Genomic DNA, 17,428 nt, shown 5'->3' with positions numbered 1-17,428 from the left:
ATGATATTATTTTGGTTATAGGTAAAAATTAATATAAAAACTAATTAAATTTTATAATAGGGAAGAGAATGTATAAAAAAAAATAAAGATAATGTGAGGATACTTTATACATTAAATTAATTTAAAACTAAATAAATTAAAAAATTATATTATATTATAATAAATTTAAATGATTAAAAAATTCCGAATAAGAGGATACAAGCATAAAAATATATCAAATTTCAAGAATTAAATATTTATATTTATTAAAGACTATTGAAAGAATAATAAAGCAAGACATTAATATAATTATTAAGCTAGTAAAAAATATATGATAGTACAATAATATTAAATAATAAATAATACAATAACTATAAAAAAAAACAAAAGAAAAAAGAATTTGCGTAAAAATAATGTGATGAATAAGACATATTTAACTTTTAGATAAAAATAAAGTGATAGTAAGAAGTTTGTTAAAATAATATGATCTAATGTGCTCAAACAAGACAGATCACAACTTGATATGTTTAGTATTCTTTAATATTGACAGCGAAACGAAGTGCAAGTACTAAAATCAAGGGGTTATGTTGCTACAAATATAAAACAAAATAGGTTGTGCACTGCGAGATTTGAACAATAATTTCATATCCTAGTTCATAATTAATAGGGAAAATGCATAAGTACCCCCTGACCTATACCTGTATTTCCAACTACACACTTTTTCTTTGCGGAATCCTATTACCCCCCTAAACTTATTTTAAATGTAATTATTTGCACTCTTAAAACTGACGTGGCAGAGTGTGTGTATTTCACTCTCCCAAAGGAGAGTGAAAAGCAAGAAAAAACGATTTTCAGATTATTTTTTATTCTTTTTTACCATTTTTTCTTACGTTTTTTTTCCTTTTCCTTTTCCTTTTCCTTTTCCTTTGTCTTTTTTCTTTTACTTTTTTTTTTTCGTTTCTTCTCTAATTTCGGAGGATATTCATTCACCAGCGACTTTGTCTAACCGTTTTTCTTCCATTTTTTCTTTTCACATACAAATTAAACTCTAAAAAAGATCTATTCATAAGCAAAGCAAAATACACTCAGATTTGGGGGAAAAAATTCATGATCGGAAAACCTTCCCACACCGGAAAAAAACTGATGTATTGAAATTTTAACTGAAAAAAGTTTTCTTAGCTTATATTCATTTTTATTTCTTTTGCTCTTCCTCCCACACATAAATTATACTTTCAAGAAAAATTTATATATATATAAAACAAAACACACTTAGATCGGGATAAAAATCTATCGCCGGAAAAAAAAATTCGCCGGAAAAAATGGTGTTTGCGAAATTCTGACGACCGCCATTTTATGCCGCCGGTGACCAAACAAAAAAAAGAGAGAATGAAATAACCAAAAAAATGAGAATAATAAGAAATAAGAAAAAAGGATAAGAAAAAGAAGAAAGAATAAAAAAAGTACTAAAAATACATGTGGGGGCGCGTGTAGCTCACCACTTGCCAAGGCCCAAGAGTTTGGTTGTCAGCGTCAAGGGTGCAAATAATTACATTTAAAATAAGTTTAGGGGGGTGATAGGATTCCCGCAAAGAAAAAGTGTGTAGTTGGAAATCCGGGTATAGGTCAGGGGGGTACTTATGCATTTTCCCTAATTAATATCTAATGTATATAATTTTTATCTGAGAGGTTTATATTTTAAGGTTATTTGCATACGATTCAAACAATCTACATCATAATTTAACATGATTTGTGTCTGTGCATCGCTCGGTACTAATACTAGTTCCATTTTAAAGTCACTCTCTTGGCATCATTTTTCCAGGGTAAGAATATACTCGCACCCAGTATTTACGTACTACTTTACCATGGTGTGTATATATATATATATATATATATATATATATATATATATATATATATATATAAATGAAACAATGATAAAAAACTACTACTGTGATTTAACAATGATATATGTTAAAACATGTGTCATGTATTTATTGAATAGGTAAACGGATCAGGTAAATTCTTATTTTTTTTTTCCCACTCTACTAATGGTTTGACTTTCACTATATACATACAAAGTTTATAATTCATGGCCTCAAATTCCTCTTATACAGTTAGACCTTTCTATAACAACATTCTATATAACAACACTTTACTATAAAAGCCAATCTTTTTCAAAATCAATTTTCATGTTATATTATAATATATGTTCTCTATAACAACACTTCACTATAACATCCAAAAATATACGAAACAAACGAGGTTATTATAGAGAGATTTGACTGTAGTAGGAATTAAATACCACAATAATTTGTTATCTAGCTAAAAGTCACATTATTTACTTGAAATTTCAACTAAATAGGCAAAAAAGGAAGAAAAAGAAAAGGAGGTGAGGTGATTTATGGTAGCAGAATTGATTTCCCATTTTCTGTTTATATATTAAGAATAATAAGAGCTTTTCTTTTTTTTTTTTAATTTCCCACTCGGCATCCATATTGGGGTTCAATTAAATTCGAATTCGTGCTGCAAATCCACACTAGAGGATAAAGCTCTCCCTAACAAACGCGACGTCATACTCATAATTCGAACTCAAAACCTCGGGTTAAAAAGTGCTCTAAAAAGAGCTACTCCTTATATTTACGAGTGATAAGGTAACACAACATTATTCAAACAATAGTCTTGAGCCTTGTAAACATTTTCGAGATTTGTTCTTGTTTCTTTCCCTTTTGTCTTTTCTTTACAATATGCAAATACATATTCTACCCTTGGTGGATGTGGTGTATGAATAGCAATTGTGAGCGCACTATACGTCTAATATATTCGATATTTTTGTATGTAATATATATATATATATATTTCTTGAACGAATTTGATGATCCAGTGGTACGCCTCTTGATAGTCGCCGTATTGTTGTTCCAATTCGGTGATTAATTTATGTGANATATATATATATATATATTATGACAAAACTATTATGTAGGTACAATAACACTGCACCAATTAGATTAAACTATTAAATAGACTTTACAACGGGACCATAGATCCTAATGAACACATCACTTTGTACACGTGCAGAATAAAGGGAAATGACTTGGAAGATGACGAGATTGAGTCCGTTTTGTTGAAAAGATTTAGGGAAATTTTATCAAAGGGAACCAACTTAGGGTTTAGGGTTTAGGGTTCGGAATGGAAATCCGATGGTTCGGTTAGCTCCGTTAGGTAATTTCGGGCTTAGGGGCGTGATCAGATTGTGTTTTGGAGGCCCGTAGCTAATGTAGGCTTTAAATGCCGAAAGTTGAATTTTAGAAAAATTTCTGGTTCGATAGTGAGATTTTGATCCGAGGATCGGAATGGAATTCCGAGAGTTGCAGTAATTTCGTTGTGTCATTTGGGATGTGTGTGCAATATTTCAGGATGCACGAAGAGAAGATCGTATTTTTTAAATTTTTTGTGTAAAAATTATCTAAATTTAGTTTGATATTTGTAATTGCTCAGTAATACATTCCATTAAATTGTTGGGCCTTTATACCTTTCCGTTAGCAAATTGTCTTAAATTTGCCCTCATCATTGGCTCGCTACTGAGAAGGTAGACCCACGCGTCCAAATTCTTCAAGAAAAAAAGTCTAAATTTACCCTCAAATTTTGACAATGAATTAAAATGACTCTTAGTTTGAAGTTTCATTAAGGTCAAGAGCAAAAATGAAACTTTTTCCCGACGGGGTTTAATATTGTAAAAATAGCACGGTCTGGTCAGTTTTCGGATTGGTCATTCAAAAATAGTCAGTGTTTACCAAGTCAATGAAAAATAGTCGCTATTTTGCTGCAACAGAGACCGGTCCAGTATAATATATACTGGAGTTCGGTGCACCTGTGTATGAACTTCCAGTATATTATGCTGGAACTCCAACACACGGAAAGTTCCAGCATAATATACTGAAGATTCGAACACTTGTTTATGAACTTCCAGCATATTATACTGGACCGGTATACTTTGCTGGAAGTTCTAGTGTACTTATGCTAGAACTCCATCATATATGCTGTAGTTCCAGCATACTTATCCTGGAACTCCAGTATAATATGCTGGAGTTCAAGTATACTTATGCTGGAACTCCAGCATAATATACTGGCGTATTTTCCGGGTTTTGAACAGTATTGTCGCTCAGATTTATCTTACATGAAAAGTGACTAAATTTCGATTACTTTTGAAACTGGGTTATTTTTAAACGACCACTTGTAAATTTGGCTATTTTTAAATTTCTCCCTTTAATATTAGACAAAAAGTTTCCAGAAGACAAACTTGCTTAATTTCAAATAATACATGAATAAATTTGGACATGTTCCCTATTTTATTTTATTTTTAAAATAAAATTCTATTACATAAAAAATTAGGAAAGATGAAAAAAAAGAAAAATTAAAGTCATAACTAAAAAGATGGTTCATGATTCTTGAAATTCTACTAATCCTAAAAAAGTAATGAAATATCTTAAAAGGCATATTCCATATAGAAAATAAAACCAAAAAAAACTTTAACAGAAGCTGACCTTCTGACTTACATCCTTTTAAACTTAACTAGTGGCGTGAACTTAGCCAATCAATTAAATTCAATAAAATAAAATAAATCCAATATAAAAGTATTATTTACTTACTATAATAAGATACAAAAGGATAGTGGGGATGAGTCTCTCCATCTATATATAGCTAAACTTATACACTGCTTTTACATCAAAAATTTCTTCCCTTCAAACTCAATAATTGTCCACTTGTAGAAAAGAGATTATTGGGTATGTCCTTTTTTTTTTTTTTTTTCTCATTCTTTTCTACTAATATTCAAATTTTTTTTTTTGTATTTATGTCATAGAACAATTACACTCAAACCAACTTCTCTAATTTCAATCTACATCATTTTTCACTAGCAAATTTTCTATTGAACCTATTTTTTTTTTCCAGTCACACCATGTATACATTGTAAATTATATGTTTTAGGATCTGTTTGGCCATAAAAAAATTTCTTTGTTGTTTTGGAAATTTTTTATTTTTTGTGGAATCAGTATTTGACCATGAAAATTCTAAGTTCACCTGAAATTAAATTTCGGGATTTTTCAAAAAATTTAAAAAACTCTAAAAATAAAAAATTAAATTTTTTACTTCAAATCACTCATAAAAATTCAAATAGCTCCAAATTGTATTTATGTAAAAAAAAAACAACTCTAATTTTTAAGTCTCATTTTCACTTGAATTATTATTATTATTATTATTTTTTTTTTACATTTTTTGGAAATTTCACAATTGTTATGTAAATAAAATAAATTTTACTCATTTGTCATTTCTCCATTCCAAATCTTGGATCCCTCTCCTTTCACTTTCAAGATGTCTCCAACATTCTTGATTTTGTGAATCCATCAATATTAGTAACACTGTATATATATGTATTTAAAAGATTTACTAAATAAGTACAGTAATTGATTTCAAACCATTAAATCAAAAGAATAGTGGTAGAATTCGAACCAGAAACTCATAAAGTTTAAATCTTGGATCCCTTAATAAGTCAGACAAGAATTTAACTAAACTGCCATCTGGGGTTGTTTTTTTTGCAGGGTTGTTGATAGTGTGAAAAATGACGACTCGTAATTTGGAGAAATTGGCATCAATTGATGCACAGTTAAGGGCATTGGTTCCTGGCAAAGTTTCTGAGGATGATAAGTTGGTTGAGTATGATGCTTTGCTTTTGGATCGGTTTCTTGATATTCTTCAGGATTTACATGGGGAAGATCTTAAAGAAACGGTATGCATTATCTGTTTTTTTCCCTTTTGTTGTTATTGCCACATTCTTGTTCTGTTATTTGAGGAATTATGTTCAATCCAAGCAATTAATGATTGGATTGGATTTTGTTGGGGTTAGATGGGGGTGGAGGTGGAGGGTAGAGGCGAGCCGGTATTTGAAGTTTATGGGTTCGGGATTCTTGTGCTGGGTTCTAAATTAATAATTTATTTATATTCGATAGATTTCTTAAGACAAATATAGAGTTTGGATCAAAGCTACTGGATTTGGCCGACCCCCATTGGCGAAGAGGTGGCTCCGCACCTGGTTGGGGGGGGGGGGGGGGGAGGAGAATGTTCTGTTTTTTGGATCTTTTCTGTTCTTTGAAGCTAAAGATTGGATCTTTATGGTTGTTTTGATTGAGTTGAACATAAATATTCAGTCTTTAACATTTGTAAGTTAAAGGGTATTTTTTAATTGGAGTAGAAGGAGAATGTTCTATTTTCAAATTTCCTCCTATTTGAAGCTAAAGATTGGATCTTTATGGCTGTTTTGATAGAGTTGAACTTAAATATTAGTAGGTCTTTAATATTTGAAAAATGCTAAATGGTATTTTGTACTTATTTTCATATGAATTCTTATTGGTGGATTACTCATAAGTGGTTGTTTGATTGCGAAGTTTGACTGAGGTAGTGGAAATATTCAGATTTTTATAGTAATTTGAGAATCCTAAACAATTTTTTTTCTTGTTTGAAGCTGAAGATTGGATCTTTATGGTGTTTTGATAGAATTGACTTTAAATATTCAGTTTTAAAGGGTATTTTCTACTTATCTTCATATGCTTTTTTATTGGTGGATTACTCAAATATTGGCTGTTGTTTGGGTAGTTTGACTTATGCAGTTGAAATATTCAAAAACTTTAAGTCATTTGAGATGCTAAACTTAGTGTTGACTGAAGTATCCTTTTAGTTTATTGCACTTCATTAACATAAAATCAATTGATAGCTAGTTATAGGATTGGCCTAAGGGTTTTAGTTCAACGGCAAAAGTGAACCAAGAACGGTATTTAAGTGGAGAACGGTAGAGGGGTGGACCCATTATCCATCGAGTTTCTAAACAGAAAACAACCGATTTCTTGATTATCTTTAAAAGAAAAAAGAACTACTTGTTAGTCTGGTCAATGTTAAACTTTTTCTTGTTTGTTTTTCTTTAATCTGACTCTAGGTCCAAGAATGTTATGAACTTTCTGCGGAATACGAAGGCAAGCACGATCCAAAGAAGCTGGAGGAGCTTGGAAATGTGTTGACAAGTTTGGATCCAGGGGATTCCATTGTCATTGCTAAAGCTTTCTCTCACATGCTTAATTTGGCCAACTTGGCCGAGGAGGTGCAGATCGCCTACCGTCGACGACAAAAGTTGAAAAGGGGAGACTTTGCAGATGAGAACAATGCAACAACTGAATCAGATATTGAAGAAACTTTCAAGAAACTTGTAGGGGTCTTGAAAAAGTCTCCTCAAGAAGTTTTCGATGCTCTGAAAAATCAGACTGTGGATTTAGTCTTAACTGCTCATCCTACTCAATCTGTCCGAAGATCTTTGCTTCAAAAGCACGGAAGGTCTGCTCTTCAATTACCATTCTTCTCTTAAGCAGTTACACATATCTTTTGTTTTGTCTTGGTCTGACTTTTCTTATATTTAGGATCCGAGATTGCTTGGCTCAGTTGTATACTAAAGACATTACACCCGATGATAAACAAGAGCTCGATGAGGCTTTACAGAGGGAGGTAAATATCAGTTTAGTTACTCGATGCATGTCATTTTCCCTGAATGACTTTCCGCAGTTTTATCTTAATTCAGTTAACCATCCAAATCTTTAGTAAGCTTCTTATAACGGATGAACTGACCTCTACTGAACAATATCTTAACTTTTTTGCTTCATTTAGATTGGTAAAGTTTGAGCTTATACACTTCTTTATTTTTTCTAGCAATGTGACTCCTCAATTTTCGTTCCTTTATTTTTCATCCTGAATTGATAAATACAATAATGTATGTATTTTACCGCTAGAACTGTATAAGTATTCTACGCGAATCAGTTCATGTATATCAAACAAGTAAAATTGGTTGATGAGGGTAACTATTATTGTTTTCTCTCTTGAGTCCGTATATGTAAATATGTTGTACTATCTGTGAATCATGATGTAGTAATAAGATGGTGTCATTGTTTCTTTTCACAATTGTATCTGCTAATTTTTTGGCAGATTCAAGCTGCTTTTCGCACTGATGAGATTCGGAGGACTGCTCCAACTCCACAAGATGAAATGAGAGCTGGAATGAGCTACTTTCATGAAACTATTTGGAAGGGTGTTCCAAAGTTCCTTCGTCGTGTTGATACAGCTCTCAAAAACATAGGGATCAGCGAACGACTTCCTTACAATGCTCCTCTTATTCAATTCTCCTCTTGGATGGGTGGTGATCGGGATGGTACACTTTCTTTCTCTAGATAATGCTATTTCCTAGTTATTTTATGTCTTGCAAGTTGAGAAAGAAAACTTCCGGAACATTCAATTCTGATACATTATGCTTACAGATCTGGCAAAGACTCCTTTTATATTTGTCACTCATCAGTTGTCTGATACTAAATGTAGGCAATCCAAGAGTGACTCCTGAGGTCACAAGAGATGTCTGCTTATTAGCCAGAATGATGGCAGCGAATTTGTACTATTCGCAAATAGAGGAACTCATGTTTGAGGTATCCAACAACTTAAAAAAATTTACTCTTGATCCATCTTGAAGCATTTCGTCACTTCAAAGGTTTTTTACAAGCTTCTAACTTATTTCTTCTATCAGTTATCTATGTGGCGTTGCAATGATGATCTTCGTGTTCGAGCAGCTGAACTTTACAGGTCCTCAAGAAGAGACACCAAGCACTACATAGGTAACTAGTGATATTGTTTTTGAGGACGGTCTTTATGCTAAGTTGTATTGTCATCTCATACGTCTCCATTGTCAAGTGAGCAAAGGTGTTTTCTATAATTAAAAATATAAAAATATTTTTTGGCATCTCATATTCTGCTTGAGCCGAGAGACTATCGGAAACAACCTGTCTGCCCCATCAGGGTAGGGGTAAGGTCTGCGTATACGCTACCCTCCCCAGGCCCCACTTGTGGGATTTTGACTGGGTCGTTGTTGTTGTTGCATCTCATATTCTTGTTAGTGTTTATTCTCCAGAAATTGCATCAAGTAGTCTCTTTCAGTCCCTGTTGGATGGAGCAATTGTGTAATTCTACTTTTTGACTTTTCCTTTTGATGTGTAGAATTTTGGAAAACAATTCCACCAAGTGAACCATACCGTGTAATTCTTGGCGATGTGAGAGATAAGCTGTATCAGACACGTGAGCGTACTCGCCAAATGTTAGCCCATGGAATCTCCGATATTCCTGAGGATGCAACTTATAATAATGTTGAGCAGGTATATAATACTTGTCACCCTTTTTATACGAAGAGCATTCTAATATTAAGCGGGGAACAGTTACTAATCTTTAATACATATGACAATGTGTTGTTGCACATGTTTTCGCTATCTATCCTATAAAATGATTCTTTTTGCTGAATATAATGCTTGTGTGGTTGTACATTTTATGCAGTTCTTGGAACCTCTTGAACTCTGCTACAGATCTCTTTGTGAATGTGGTGATCGCCCCATTGCCGATGGAAGCCTTCTGGATTTTCTTAGACAAGTTTCTACCTTTGGACTCTCATTTGTGAGACTTGACATAAGACAAGAGTCAGACCGCCACACTGACGTCCTTGATGCAATTACCCAGCACTTGGAAATCGGTTCATATCGAGAGTGGTCTGAAGAACGTAGACAGGAGTGGCTTCTTTCTGAACTCAGCGGCAAGAGACCTTTATTTGGACCTGATCTTCCAAGAACCGAAGAAATTGCTGACGTCTTGGATACGCTCCATGTCATAGCAGAACTTCCATCTGACTGCTTCGGGGCATATATCATCTCAATGGCCACTGCACCATCTGACGTGCTTGCCGTTGAGCTCCTACAGCGTGAATGCCATGTGAAGCAACCTTTACGAGTGGTTCCACTTTTTGAAAAATTGGATGATCTTGAGTCTGCTCCTGCTGCTGTTGCACGTCTCTTCTCGATTGAGTGGTACAGAAACCGGATTAACGGCAAGCAAGAGGTCATGGTCGGGTATTCAGACTCTGGCAAGGATGCTGGTCGTTTCTCAGCAGCGTGGCAGCTATATAAGGCTCAAGAGGAGCTTATAAAAGTTGCCAAAGAACATGGTGTGAAGCTAACTATGTTCCACGGTAGAGGTGGTACAGTAGGAAGAGGAGGTGGGCCCACCCATCTTGCTATATTGTCTCAGCCACCAGATACAATTCAGGGATCTCTCCGTGTCACAGTTCAGGGTGAAGTTATCGAGCAATCGTTTGGGGAGGAACACTTGTGTTTTAGGACTCTCCAACGTTTCACTGCTGCTACCCTTGAACATGGAATGCATCCACCCGTCTCTCCAAAACCAGAATGGCGTGCACTTATGGATGAAATCGCGGTTGTTGCTACAGAGAAGTATAGGTCAATAGTATTCAAAGAACCTCGATTTGTTGAGTACTTCCGCTTGGCCACACCTGAGCTAGAGTATGGTCGAATGAACATTGGCAGCCGTCCATCAAAGCGTAAACCTAGTGGAGGAATAGAATCACTCAGAGCTATTCCATGGATCTTTGCCTGGACGCAAACTAGGTTTCATCTCCCCGTCTGGCTTGGCTTTGGAGCGGCATTTAAGTATGCCATTGAGAAGGATATAAAAAACCTTCGCATGTTTCACGAAATGTACAATGAATGGCCATTCTTTAGAGTCACTATTGACTTGGTTGAGATGGTGTTCGCCAAGGGAAACCCAGGTATTGCAGCTTTGTATGACAAGCTTCTCGTTTCAGAAGATTTGTTGCCTTTCGGTGAGCTTTTGAGGTCCAACTACGAGGAGACAAGGAGCCTCCTTCTCCAGGTAACTCTTCATGAATGAGTTGGTTAATTGAAAACTCGATCTATACTTAATGGATTTATCACACATTTTTTAAAGGGCTCTCTTCATTTTTAGCCAGCGGCCCAAAATATTTACAGGCGATAGCCTCAATATACAAACATATAGACTAGTTATGTATACAAAACATATACATTTGCCAGCTATTATTCTTTTGGGCGGCCGAAAAAGTGATTATCCTTTTCTTGAAAAAAGGATCTATTTCAGTTTTCCTAATATCTTGTATTGTTATTACTTGCTAGCTATGCTTCTTTCATCTTTTCTTTAGCTGAGAGTCTGTCGGAAACAGTCTCTCTGCCCTGCCCTCCAGGGTAGGGGTAAGACTGCGTACATCCTACCCTCCCCAGACCCCGCTTGTGAGAATCCACTGGGTTGTTGTTATTGTTGTTGTTTATCTGATTGCTCCAACTGTTGTTTCTTAATAGATTGCTGGACACAAGGATCTTTTGGAGGGAGACCCCTACTTGAAACAACGACTCAGGCTGCGTGATTCCTACATCACAACCTTAAACTTGTTGCAAGCCTACACACTCAAGCGTATACGTGATCCTAACTACCATGTCACGCTAAGGCCTCATATTTCCAAGGATTACATGGAATCGAAGTCAGCTGCTGAACTTGTGCAGCTGAACCCGACAAGTGAATATGCCCCCGGCTTGGAGGACACACTCATCTTGACGATGAAGGGTATTGCTGCTGGACTGCAGAACACCGGTTAAACTCATTCTGAAGTTCGTTTTTTCTAATTTTTATATACTCGAAAAGCATCATTCTGGTTTATGAGAGGTGATGTTTTTCATTTCTGTTGTGTTTTTGTGGTGGTGAAAGTATTTTGTTCCACCCTATATATCATGTTTGATAAAACCAATAAGACCCCATTTGAGTGAGGTTTACTTCACCAAAATGAACTGTAATCTCATTGTTGGCTCAATGGAATATCAAGTTGTTTCTTACATCCATTTTCATGGACCTGATTTTGGAAGTTAAATTTGGATTTACTTTTGAGTATTGTTCATCAAAATTCGATAAAAATCTAACTTTTTATTTTAATTGACAATATATTTTATATGCAATGTTCAATCTCATCAAAGACTCACTTGATGGGCCTATTCCCATCCCTAGAAATTGGGGCAAGTGCACGGATAGTCATTTTCAGGGATGCTATTTAGAGATTAGCCAATACTTATTTTGTATTGAAATTTTAAACTAAAATTTTTAATTTCATGACACTTTTGTCCTGAAAAATTGAACTAAAAAAAAATTGAAATTCAAAACGCACTGGCTAATTCCTAAATAGCAACCTGTTTGAGCGGCTAGCGTCAAAACTTGGCGCAACAAATCTCGCAAATTTTGATGAATGGGCTAACTTGTCATGTCAACCAATCCAGTAAAAATAGTACGGGCTAGCCAGTTTTCGGATTGGTCATTCAAAAATAGTTAGCGTTTGTAAAGTCATTGAAAAATAGCCACTATTTTGCTGCAACACGGAAAGTTCCAGCATAATATACTGGAGATCGGTGCGCCTGTGTATGAACTTCCAACATATTATGCTGGACCGGTATATTATACTGGAACACCAGTATAATATGCTGGAAGTCCAGTATACTTTGGTGGAACTCCAGTATATTATACTAGAGTATATACTGGAGTTTCAGTTAATATACTGGAATTCCAATATATTATGCTGGAGTATTTTCTGGATTTTGCATAGTATTTTCATTCAAATTTATCTTTACAGTGGCTAAATTTCATAGCCAATAATAACGTGGAAAATTCCAACATTTTTATAGTTCAATCTTGTCTTCTTCTGTTATTGTTGTAGAGTTAAAAATATGATGGTATTACACGCGGACACACAGTCTTTCTTGGCAGTCAAATATGACTACTTTTAAAACTTAGCCCGATTTGCTGACCAAGGGAATCTGACCAAACTTGACATGTAGTAGAAATTGCACGGGGCGTCCTATTTGATCGCCCCCATTTAACCTATACCCATTTTTCTTTAAAAACTTTTAACTTGTACCCACTTTTTAAAAAACTTCAGCTCCCTTTCTCCGCTGCGTTGCTTACCTCTTCCTTTGTCCTTGCTGCTGCTTTCTCCACTGCGTTGCTTACTTTCTCCTTCACAGAATGCATCTTCTTCTTTCTTCTTTGCCTTGCGTAGAATACTACAGTTGATGATAATGTAGTAAATTGAGGGTTCTGTAGTTTGTGGGAAAATAATTAGTAGTAATTAAATAGAACTATAGCTGAAGTTATGTGAAAAGAGTGTTATTTTGGGGTAGTAAACATACAATGAACTAAATAACTTCAGCTCTATAGCTGAAGTTTTTCGGTTACAAAGACAAAAACTTCAGCTCTAGAGCTGAAGTTTTCCGGTTACAAAAGAAAAACTTCAGCTCTAGACTAAACAAAAACTTCAGCTCTAGAGCTGAGTTTTTATTTTATAACTGGAAACTTCAGCTCTAGAGCTGAAGTTTCCCGGTTACTAAATAAAAACTTATAAAATAAAACTTCAGCTCTATAGCTGAAGTTTTTATTTTATAACTGGCAAACTTCAGCTCTAGAGCTGAAGTTTCCGGTTACTAAACAAAAACTTATAAAATAAAACTTCAGCTCTAGAGCTGAAGTTCGCGAGTTACAAAACAAAAACTTCAGCTCTAGAGCTGAACTTCAGGCTCGGCTACTAAAATGCTGAAGTTTTGTGTGATTGCCTTTGCTACTTCAGTCCCGCATGCTGGAGTTATGTGAAAAAGCGGGTACGCTTGCAATTTTTGTTGCAAAGCGGGCACAGGTTAAAATGTGGCACAAAAAGCGGGTATAGATGCAAATGCCCCGGCTGCCTACATCACACCCTTGGAGTGCGGGAGAAATTCAAAAATAGCCAGATTTAAAGTGGTCATTCAAAAATAGCCACAGTTTCAAAAGTAATCGAAATTTAGCCACTTTTCATGTAAAGATAAATCTGAACAAAAATACTGTTCAAAATCCGGATAAATATTCCAGCATAATATACTGGAGTTCCAGTATAATATACCGGTCCAGCATAATATACTGGAGTTACCTGTGCTCTAGTCTTTGGTATATTATACTGTAGCCAGCGAAGTATACCGGTCCAGCATAATATGCTGGAAGTTCATACACAGGTGCACCGAACTCCAGTATATTATACTGGACCGATCTCTGTTGCAGCAAAATAGTGGCTATTTTTCAATGACTTGGCAAACGCTGCTATTTTTGAATGACCAGTCCGAAAACTGGCTAGACCGTGCTATTTTAACTTGGAGTGCGGCCATTCTTTGGACCCTGCGTGAATACGGAATGCTCTAGCGTTTTAATCTCGCTAATATTAAAATATTAAGTTTCCAAGTCGGTGGTGGATGATTGCTTCCCAGAAACTACCTAGTCTACCTCAAGTCTTGTTTTAATGTATTATTTATTCTAACTTTATTGAAAATTCCATTAAACTATGAAGTAGACATCCACTATATATATTTCAAACTCTTGGACAAGCAATTCAAGTAAAGAATACCTTTTCATTTCTCATATTTTTACCTAAATATTTGCGTCAATCTTAAAACAAAATGGCTCCTGAATTAGAAATGGCCAATGTTAAAGCTGTTGTCTCTACTGTTGCCTCTGTTGCTGCTACAGCAATGCTAGTTCGTACCCTAGCAAATGATTTCATTCCAAAAGAATTCCGAAGCTACATTTTCGACAGCTTCCACGACATTTTTCGTCGTTTTTCTTCTCAATTCACCATTCTTATCCATGAATTTCAAGGACCATCCCCGAACCTGGTGTTCGAGGCAGTTGAAGTTTATTTAGGAACCATAGTGAACTCTTCAACGAAGAGTATTCGGTTAGGAAAGACGGAGAATGACAAGAATCTTGTCGTGACAATGGATAAAGACGAAGAGATCATCGATGTTTTTGAGAATGTTAAGGTAACATGGAGAATGGAGTGTAGGCGAATCGAGTCAGGGAGCCAGAATGACGAGATAAGAGATATGATTGCTGCATTAAGTAGTGAACTTAGATGTTATGAGCTAAGTTTTCACAAGAAACACAAGGAAATGGTATTGAAGACGTACCTCCCTTACATCATAGAAAGATCAAAGGCGGCCAAAGAAGAATCCAGGGCTATAAAATTATACTCAAATATCAGAAACTGGGGTTCTGATGGTATGAATCTTGAACATCCTATGACATTTGATACTCTGGCTATGGATGAAGAGATTAAGCACGCGTTAATTGATGACTTAGCCAGTTTTGTTAAGGGGAAAGACTACTACAATCGGATTGGGAAAGCTTGGAAACGAGGCTATTTGTTATATGGTCGTCCTGGAACTGGTAAATCGAGTTTGATTGCTGCTATGGCGAATCATTTGAACTATGATATCTACGATTTGGATCTTACAGAAGTTCGTAGCAATTCAAATCTACGATCCTTGTTACTTGGCATGTCCAGCCGTTCCATACTTGTGATCGAGGACATTGATTGCAGTATCAAGCTAGAAAACAGAGAAAAGGAGGATGAAAAGGAAAATAAGCACAATAGGGTGAGTACATATATATATTAATACTGCATTCAAACTTCTCTATAACACTCAATCCTCTATAACAACATGACGGTCAAATTTTCTTTAGAACCAATTTTTCATGTTATGTTACAATATATGTTCTCTATAGCAGCACTTCACTATAGCAACCAAACGAGACTATTATACAGAGGTTTGACTGTACTTAAATCGATACTATAGTAAAACTCAGTCTTCCTCTATAACAACAAAATTTTCTTTAGAACCAATTTTTCATATATGTTTTCTATAACAACACTTTGCTATAACAGCCAAAAATATTCAGAACAAATGTGGCTGTTATAGAGAGGTTTGACTGCAATTCATCATTTTGCAGCTCGTATCACATATTTTCTTACCTCAACTCATACTTTTCACACATATGTTGCATAATATATGTTCGCCATAGCAGCAAAATGAGACTGTTATAGAGAGGTTTGACTGTACATAAATCGATACTATAGTCAAACTTCTGTATAACAGTCATCCTCTATAACAACACTGTGCTATAACGACCAACTTTTTTTTGGAACCAATTTTTCATTTTATGTTACAATATATGTTCTCTATAACAACACTTCACTATAGCAGCCAAAAAATATTTCGAACAAACGAGATTGTTGTAGAGAGGTTTGACTGTACATAAATCAATACTATAGTCAAATTTCTGTATAACAGTCATTCTCTATGATAATACTTTGCTATAACAGCCAAATTTTCTTTGGAACCGATTTTTCATATTATGCTATAATATATATTCTCTATAACAGTACAACCAAAACAATATTCGAAACAAACGAGACTATTATAGAAAGGTTTGACTGTAGTTCATCATTGTGCAGCTCGTATTAGATATTTTCTTACCTCAACTCATACTCTTTATACATATGTTGCTTCTATTTTCACCAGGTGACACTGTCGGGAATACTTAATTTTCTTGACGGGATTTGGTCGTGTTGTGGAGAGGAACGGATAATCGTTGTCACGACCAACCACATAGATAAACTGGACGCAGCACTGCTGCGTCCAGGTAGAATGGATATGCATATTCACATGTCATATTGCAAGTTATCCGCGTTCAAGCAACTAGGTTTCAATTACTTGAGAATTCAAGAACATGAATTGTTTGATCAGATTGGACAACTCTTAGAAGCAGTGGAAGTTACTCCTGCAGAAGTTGCAGGAGAACTGTTAAAAAGCAAGAATCCAAATATATCTCTTCAAAATCTTATTGAATTTCTTCAAAACAAAATTGCAGAAAATAAGATGAAAGTTGAGATGGATTTGACATTGCAGAATGAGAAACCAGAGGAAGAACCAAAGGATACAACAAATCCTGAATCTACACTTGACTCTTCTGTATATCTCACGGCGCAGAGACGGAGCTAGCCTATTAGGTGTGGGTTCGGCAGAATCAGTCATTTTTGTTTAAACACTATATTTGTATTAAAAAACTTATTAAATATTTAATTGTGAATCCAGTAACTAAGATGAGTTATGGGCTCCGTCGATAATTTCAGAATCCATAAACTTTAAATCTTGGCTCTGCCTCACTCTTGACATAAAAACTGCCAGTCAACAAAAATTGACATGACTAGTGGTAACTTTATGAAGGCGATTACGACAACTACACCTCAATCTCAATCTAGTTGAGGCTCGGTATATGAATTCCAAATACTCCAAAATTTGTGTTTTTTCGGACAAATAAGAAGTTCTCTAACAGCTTGTTTGGATGGTTGTTATGTATCGTTTCATAATATATCGTATAGTATAGTATTGTATTGTATTGTACTGTATCATTTTGATGTATACAATATTTGAATAGATTGTATTGTTTGCCGTTGTTTCATGATGCACCAACAAATATGAAGAATAAACTTGCAATATTATAATAAAAAAAAGTAAAGGGCGAGGTTATTTTATTATATAAAAAGGTAGGGTAAAGGATAAAATATGATTTTTTAAAATAAAAAAGAGCAAAATGAGAGAAAAAAAAGAAACGACGCGACCACACCAAATCAGTCGTTCCATAAAGTGGCACTTTT

At 34.9% G+C, this 17,428-nt stretch overlaps 2 protein-coding genes across 3 annotated transcripts; both read left to right on the top strand.

Moving 5' to 3' along the window:
- The first annotated feature begins 4,654 nt into the window (after nucleotides 1-4,654).
- LOC109218126 (phosphoenolpyruvate carboxylase) lies at nucleotides 4,655-11,766 on the top strand. Of its 2 annotated transcripts, none has more exons than XM_019382453.1 (10): nucleotides 4,655-4,760; nucleotides 5,574-5,761; nucleotides 6,962-7,353; nucleotides 7,437-7,521; nucleotides 7,996-8,218; nucleotides 8,383-8,486; nucleotides 8,585-8,672; nucleotides 9,052-9,206; nucleotides 9,382-10,767; nucleotides 11,229-11,766. In XM_019382453.1, the coding sequence occupies exons 2-10, from the start codon at nucleotides 5,594-5,596 to the stop codon at nucleotides 11,520-11,522; spliced, it is 2,895 nt and encodes a 964-aa protein (XP_019237998.1). In that variant the 5' UTR covers nucleotides 4,655-4,760; nucleotides 5,574-5,593; the 3' UTR covers nucleotides 11,523-11,766. The 2 variants fall into 2 exon arrangements, with proteins under 2 accessions (XP_019237998.1, XP_019237999.1); XM_019382454.1 differs by lacking the exon at nucleotides 4,655-4,760 and adding an exon at nucleotides 5,306-5,471 and having other exon boundaries at nucleotides 11,229-11,717.
- A 2,541-nt stretch (nucleotides 11,767-14,307) lies between these two features.
- On the top strand, nucleotides 14,308-17,219 carry LOC109218127 (AAA-ATPase At3g50940-like). Its single transcript, XM_019382456.1, has 2 exons — nucleotides 14,308-15,365; nucleotides 16,293-17,219. Exons 1-2 carry the CDS (start codon nucleotides 14,388-14,390, stop codon nucleotides 16,770-16,772), a joined length of 1,458 nt encoding a protein of 485 aa, XP_019238001.1. The 5' UTR covers nucleotides 14,308-14,387; the 3' UTR covers nucleotides 16,773-17,219.
- The last annotated feature ends 209 nt before the right edge of the window (nucleotides 17,220-17,428 follow it).

This window comes from Nicotiana attenuata, unplaced genomic scaffold (genome assembly GCF_001879085.1).
Source record: "Nicotiana attenuata strain UT unplaced genomic scaffold, NIATTr2, whole genome shotgun sequence".
Taxonomy (NCBI): domain Eukaryota; kingdom Viridiplantae; phylum Streptophyta; class Magnoliopsida; order Solanales; family Solanaceae; genus Nicotiana; species Nicotiana attenuata.
The sequence above is the reverse complement of the archived record's forward strand: the minus strand, read 5'-3'. Positions and strand labels throughout refer to the sequence as shown.